Consider the following 7906-nt stretch of genomic DNA (forward strand, 5'->3'; position numbering starts at 1 on the left):
TTTTTTACAATAGAGGTGGGGGGAATTTTTAGTTAATTTGACTTGAGGAAAGAAACGTAATCTTTCTGATAAGGTGGGGGAGTTTAAACAAGAGCTGGATCTTGAAGGATAATTAAGTTCTTCCCAGGTGACAAAGACAATAGGTAGGAGAGAAACATTCTAAGCAAAACACGAAGATATGGAGAGACGTATTGTTTGAATGAAGGCAGGGGACTTTATGAACAGGACCAGTTCAAATGATATATAAGAATGAGAAGAGAAGGAGCAGAAAAGAATTTCATTAAGTTTTGCTTTGCTATTCTGGTGCTTACATGGGTCTGACATATCAATTCTGTTTGTTTTCTTTTTTTTAATTTTTTTAATGTTTATTTATTTTTGAGACAGAGAGAGACAGAGCGTGAATAGGGGAGGGGCAGAGAGAGAGGGAGACACAGAATCCGAAACAGGCTCCAGGCTCTGAGCTGTCAGCACAGAGCCCGACGCTGGGCTCGAACTCACGGACCGCGAGATCGTGACCTGAGCTGAAGTCGGACGCTCAACCGACTGAGCCACCCAGGTGCCCCAATTCTGTTTGTTTTCTAAATTTTTATGAGGATAACTATGATCTCAATGTAAAGGATGTATTAGACATAGTAATTAAAAACTAATGCTTTGAACATATCAGTGGCAACTGTTGAAATATCCCAAATTTAAAATTATAAAAGCTTGAACAACATTGCAACAGAGTCTAAGGAAAAGGAATACAGAGACGTGGCCCAGATATTTACTTCTAAGAAGCTCCTATACTAAACAGAAGAAAGAAGATACAAATAATACTTTACAAATAGAAAACCACAAAAGAGAACATCAATTCAAGGAAATTCAGCATGTGTTTATTGAGTGACTCTGGAGTAATTTCCATTTTGTACAAGCCAGGAAGTGAATAAATCATATTTTTTAAAGAGAAAATATTCAGACTTTTACCAGTAAAATACTTATATTTTTTTAAATAATTTTATTTTTAATTATCACCAGGAGCATAATCACTAAAAATGTATTAATTGAGTTATTTATAATGATAGATACCTCCTTGAGCAAGCACATGTAATATCTGTATCTAGTTCAGTGGGCTTGGGCCTAAGCTCTGGGCAAATTCCCAAGTAGATACATACCATCAAGCATAAAGTTGTTTCTGGTTTCAGGATAATTTGTGATGAAGGTAAAGAGAATATCTTTAAGAGACCCAATCTTAGTTTAGGTAACAAAACAATAAGAGGCACAAGTTATGCTTTGTGGAGACAGAATATTCTATGAGCAATATGTTTAAAAATTCTGTGGGCTTGATTATTGCACTATTGAACTTTTCCACATTTCTGCTTGACAACTTGTCTTGTGTGTGTCCATTCTTGTGACTAAAATACACAATTACTATGTCCTGTATTAAAAAGACATCAATCCTATTATATTGCCTCTTCTGTAGAATATTGATAGTGATCATTAAATTTTCAATTGCAAATACTTTACATGGAATTTTTGAGGTTCTCATGGGCTTCTTCACTTTTTTTTTAAATCACGCCTACTTCAAAATAAACTACCACGCCCAGTTACAACACAGATCAGTAGCAGCAAGGAGCAGAAGGGGACTGCTTTCCAATTAAAAAAGCTTTAAGGAAGCTCCTTAAAATCCATGTGTGCACAAAATGTCTCATGCCCTCTAGTTTCACTACAATTGTGGAATTTCTATTATGTGTGGTCACTCTTCTCTGTGTCTGATTTCAGTGGGAGAAAATTCCATGTCATTTATGAAAATGGGATCAATTATTTCCCTACTTCCCTTCTGATTATGATACCATCTCTGCAAACAATTCCAGGATAATCAAGTGACTTTTACCTTTAGAGAACTAAGGACATGGTCTCGAATTTTTTTGGTTCTAATACCATAAACAATGGGGTTAAGGAAAGGTGGTACCAGAAGGTACATATTGGCAATAAAGATATGAATTTGGGGGGCCACATTGTGGCCAAAGCGGTGAGTGAGGAAGGTAAAGACAGCTGTGGAGTAGAAAACAAGGATGACACAGACATGAGAGCCACAGGTTCCTAGAGCTTTAAAACTTGCTTCCTGTGATGGAAGGCGAAAGACTGCACGGAGGATTAGGGCATAAGAGACAGCAATGAAAAAGCCATCGCAGGAACCAATGACAGAGGCTACACTGAGGCTGTAACGTTTGGTAGCTCCTGTGTCCACACACGCCAGCTTCACCACGGCCATGAACTCACAGTAGGTGTGGGTAATGACTCGTGTTCTGCAGTAGGGCAGCTGCCTGAGCAGGATAGGATGTGGGGAAAAGAAGGCCACTCCCCGGAGTACCACAGAAGCTCCCATTTTGGCAATGCGAGCATGGGTGAGAATCGTGGTATGGTGCAGCGGATGACAAATGGCCACGTAACGGTCAAAGGCCATGGCCAGGAAAAATCCTGATTCCATAGCAGTAAAGCTATGGATGAAGAACATTTGAGCCAGGCAAGCATCAAAGGCAATGTCACGCGCTCCAAGCCAGAAGAGACAGAGCATGCGAGGCAGTGTAGATGTGGAGAGGACCAGGTCAGTGACAGAGAGCATGCACAGAAAGAGGAACATAGGCTCATGGAGACTCCGCTCTGCCCTCACCACGGCCAGGATGGTCACATTCCCCACCACAGCCACCATGTACATAGAGCAGAAGGGAATCCCAATCCAGATATGCAGGTGCTCTAGTCCTGGGATGCCCATCAGCAAGAAGGTGTCTGGAGATGTTTGAGATTTATTGGCTGGTCCCATAGTACTGCTGCTCTCTGTCTTTTGTGGAAGCAATCCTCCTTTTTAGGGCAAAAGTTTTCTGGCAAGATCATCACAATCAAATCTGGCAACAAATGGAAAACAAAACTGGAAGACCCCAAAATATCACATTAGAAAACATTCAGGTTATAATTTAGAGTGAAAAAAACTTAGTAACACTAGGCAAAACTATGCAACCCAACACAAAGCCCTTATTCTCAATCAAGTCATGAATTTCACAAATTTGTTCAAAACAAAGCAGAAAAACCCAACTTTGTAACATCCATGTACAATAAAACTCAATGCCACTCCTTGAATTCACAATTCGATTCAGTCATAAGGCCAGATTAGCTTTTGCTAAAATATCTGGTGTTACAGGCAAAATGGATCTTAGAATTTATCTAGTCCAGCAGCCTTCTCAATGTCATCCTGAAATGTAATTTTCTAGCCGATGTCTCACTTTCTCAAGTATAGTTACTCATTTCTCAGACAGTCCTGTTTTTTCTAGTGCTGTCACAGAACCAAGCCCCAGGAGCTGCAAGGCATTACTGGCCTTTCTGATGGAGCATTACAGACTCACCTGTCTTCTGCATAGTCTTCACAAAGTCATTTAATACTCATGCTTCCACTAAGTTCTCTTCTGTTCTGTACATTCTGTGTCCAGTTCTGAACTTTTATTACTTGTATTTGAATATGCTAGTCACTACAGAGATACATGCACTTGTTACCTCTTTTGATTTCTACACTATTAGTGTGATTTCAGTTCAAATTATTTTTTATACGAAGTAAGGAAGAAAAGTAATACTTAGTTGATCCTAACATGAAAAAAGACATTGTCCTGGAATCCTTCTATTTGTTCATTTTAGCTAGAAAACCAATGCAAACCAAATATTTTTCTGCCAATTTTACCAGTTAGGAAACAGAAACCCAGAGTGCTACAGATAATGCAATGGCAGCACAGAAAGTCTGGCGAGAGATCAGAACTCTTAACACAAAACTCTGCATGACTGCCAAATCCATGATATTTTCATTATGCTATACTCAATATTTCGTGGCACAGTGGTCAGTCTTAGTCAACTATAACCTATTAATATTTTTCACAATCTTCAAGTCAGATTTCTCAAGATGATTTCATTTAATTTTTTTTAAAGGTTATTTAGTTTGAGAGAGAAAGAGCGAGCAGGGGAGGGGCAGAGATAGAGGGAGAGAGAGAATCACAAGCAGGTTCTGTGCTATTAGTGCACAGCCTGATGCAGGGCTTGAATTCACAAACCGTGAGATCATGACCTGAGCCAAAATCAAGTCAGTCACTTAACTGAGCCACCCAGGTGCCCCAAGGAAGACTCTCAAAGAGATTTTAAACAAATGATTAAAAAATTAGCCCTTTCATTTAAACTTTATAATCTGTAACATTTTAAAATAATCATTATCATGTGTTTCTTTTGTTATTATTAAGCATTTATCCACACACATACATCTACATAAAAACAAGTGAAATATAATTTTGATGTAAGTAGATTCCAATAACAGGATTCTTTTTATGATCCTAGAATATTGTATTGATCCCTCTAACATGGTGTGTATACTGTTTATTAGTTAGAAAGAGACCTATTAAATATAATAATAATGAGATTACAAATACTGAATCCTGTTTGCTACATTATAATTTAAAATTTTTTAAATTTTTTACTGTTTATTTTTGAGAGAAAGAGACAGAGTGCAGGCAGGGGAGGGGCCAAGAGAGAGGGAGACACAGAATCCTAAACAGGCTCCAAACTCATGAGCTCTGAGTAAACCACCCTGGCACCCCTACATTATAATTCATAAACACTGGTCAAATGCCTTATTAAACTGGAATATGACTTACACTACCCAGTATTTGGGGAAGAATGTAGAACACATCAGACTGATTATATATTTGATTAGAAATATTCTCAGTGTTATTGGGAATTTTTCTTAGCTTGGCCTGGGCCTTATAAAATGATCATTTATATAATACTTTCAATTATTACAATATTTGGCTCAGAAGAAATAAAGTTCAACAAACCTTGAAATTGGTCAAGTATCACTAGTGATGTTATCATTGTTTCCCTTCCATCTGATTATTTTCATTCTCATCATAGACTCTTCTTATGTCTTTTTATCAAATGCATTTATCTCCATAATAAGATTTAGGTTGTCTTATACATACTGACTATGTCTTTTTCCCCAGTATTGTCTTCTGGAAAGTGGGTGAAACAAAAACTTGCTGGGAGGATTAAGTTAATTAATACATTAACAAATTAGAACACTATCTTACAAAGAGCAAGAATTTAAGAAACTAATCATTCTAATGGAATTTGGTAATCATTCTATAGGTAATGAGCTCCAGTAAAGTTTCTAAGTATCCATAATAAGATCTGCATTTTAGATAACAACATAAACCATTCTTTCCGGCTTTTTCACCAGGTACTCTTTCTATACCCTCCATGGGGTAACACCAACCTTCTAAGTACTCCCCAGTATGTCATGCTTCTTTGTAAAATTGTGCTTTTGTTCACATACTTTTCTAATTGCAACTTTCCTCCCCCTCCCTTTTATTCATTTCCCTTTGCAAACTACTGCTCTTCTTACAGTGTCTAGCTCAAAAGTAATCTCCTCTCTGACTTTTTGCTGAATTACCTCGGACAGAAATTGGCAGATTATTTCTCTTTGCTCTTATTGCATCTTTACAAGTCTTTTACACTTCTTTTTGACAGATCTTATCAAGTTGTGGAATATTAGATTCATAAATATATTATTATTATCACTTTCATAGGATTAAATTCTCCTCAGTACAGAAATAATAGCATAGCTAGATATTACCATGACCCAGCCCTGAGACTGGCATTGGATGATGCCTATTAACACAGTAACACAAGTAGCTGCACAGCCTGTGTAACTCCACATCCCTATTTTCACTGACAAATCTATCGTGTTTCCCAACACTTTCACAAATGCAATGCCATGTCTGATATTTATCAAGATTTCCACAAGATACCTAGATATCAGAGGTAAGATAAGAGAACTATCCCTGTCACCTCTGCCCATAGTGAAATAAAAGAGTTTCTGCCTTTGATCTTTATTACTGCTTTGCTCTTCCATGATTCTGAGACAGGACTCCAGGGACAGAGAGATAAAGCAACTAATTGAAAGAGGATTTCAATATAATTACTGTTTTATCTGAGGGCTTCAAGATCCTGATTACTCACATCTCCACTTTCAGAGAAACACAAAGCTATCACATTTCTCTGTTGGCTCCCAACACGTTTTAATTAACAAATTGAGGAGTACCTGGGTTGGTCAGTCGGTTGAGCGTCCGACTTCAGCTCAGGTTGTGATCTCATGGTTCATGAGTTTGAGCCCCACACTGGGCTCTCTGCGTCAGCACTGGGCCTGCTTCAGATCCTCTGTCTCTCTCTCTCTGTCTACCACTCCCTGTTCATGTTCTCAATCTCCTTCTCTCAAAAAATAAACATTAAAATAATTTTTAATTAATAAATTCATTCAGAGAAGATCTAGATACCTGTACTCACATATGCCTAGAGGCCCAAACAAGCAGATATTTTGTACATCTGAAGTTTTCTTTTGTATTGTCATAAATTATGTTACACTACATCCAGAGATCCAAGCACGCAAAGACTCTTCAACTTTTTGAATACAACATAAAGCCTCCTTCAAAAGCACACCACTTTGATGCTCAAAAGTGCATTCAAATATGCATGGATATATTAATAATCTTATATTTTAAAGCACAAGCAAAGCACTTTGTTATACCTACTAAAACATACCCTGCATTTTTTCTTAGAATTATTAGTCTTTCTACACTTCAGCCTGGAAATCAACATGTGGGTGTGGAGGCGGCACACAGAAATATCAACTGCCTTCTTTTAGAAAATCCATTTAGGTGAAATGTTTATGTCCCACAAAGGTTTACAATGAAGTATTTCTATACTTTGTACTGTCTCTTATCTGTGCAGATTAACTAGTTTGAAGATGAACTACATCAAATATTATGATAGTTAATGTGACTAAGAGAATGTAGGAGTCTGGAGTGTTTTGAAAATAAAGGCTATAGGGAGAAAAGGTTGGCTATGGCTTGATCTTGCCCAATTGATCACCTCAATAAACAGACACAGTTTTTTCACCTTATTCCAAATATTTTTCCTCCCATAAGATTTGCAATGACACATCACATCTAATGTTGAGCGGAAAGAAACTGTTCTTTGTTCACAGCTGTCTCAGACCTCAAAGCCTATCTGGTCAAGCAGCTTTAATGCTATATTAATTCTAATTTGGGGTATATATGACCTTGTGCTCCCTATACTTCAGAGCTAATTAACCTATATTTTTATCAGTTATGGGGAAAAAAGGTCCATTCTACCTTCTAAGTATATTACATGTCTATGATCTTTATTCTGAGCTTTACTAAGTGTATTTGAAGAGATGAATAAATTACCTTTTTGACGATCTCATAATTCTATAAATGCAGATGTTCGAATGTAGCCCTCTCCTCTCCTTCTCTGTCTTGTATCTCTATCTTAACTCACCCAAATCAAAAGCTGGGAGTCATCCAGAGAGTCAGTTTCTACAGGGAGTAGATGCTAAGAAGTGTGCTCAGTGAACATGAGCTATCATTACGTCCACCTCTAAATTCCACTGGATTAAAGAGTGTAGATGGCAGGGAAATCAGTGGTCCTCTGGGACACAGGGCCTTTTCCCCAACTACAAGAACTAAATTACTTATAGGTATAACAACCATTATTTACTATCCCTTAAGATAAAAAATAGAAACATCATTATTTCCTAAAGGTCTGCTGAGTGCTTTGACATGGAATATATTTGCAGAATTTATCAGGAAAAAATATTATAAAACCATAGAATCAAGGGAAAGGATTATGTTTATGCACTGAGAGATCATCATTTTCTAGACCCTAGGCTTAGTGCTTAAAATCCCTTCTCCCACTGAACTTCCAAAACTTCTGGAAATAGAATATGATCACTAAGTATATGAGGAAACAGAGAGACTGACAGATTAAATATTTTCTGTAAAAGTTTACAGCTAATAAGGAGTAATATCAGGATCTGAAT

At 37.3% G+C, this 7906-nt stretch overlaps 1 protein-coding gene across 1 annotated transcript; it reads right to left on the reverse strand.

Moving 5' to 3' along the window:
- Positions 1-1855: 1855 nt before the first annotated feature.
- On the reverse strand, positions 1856-2800 carry LOC122200859 (olfactory receptor 52D1-like). Its single transcript, XM_042906638.1, has one exon. The coding sequence runs from the start codon at positions 2798-2800 to the stop codon at positions 1856-1858; it is 945 nt and encodes a 314-aa protein (XP_042762572.1).
- Positions 2801-7906: the final 5106 nt, after the last annotated feature.

This window comes from Panthera leo, chromosome D1, assembly GCF_018350215.1.
Source record: "Panthera leo isolate Ple1 chromosome D1, P.leo_Ple1_pat1.1, whole genome shotgun sequence".
NCBI lineage: Eukaryota > Metazoa > Chordata > Mammalia > Carnivora > Felidae > Panthera > Panthera leo.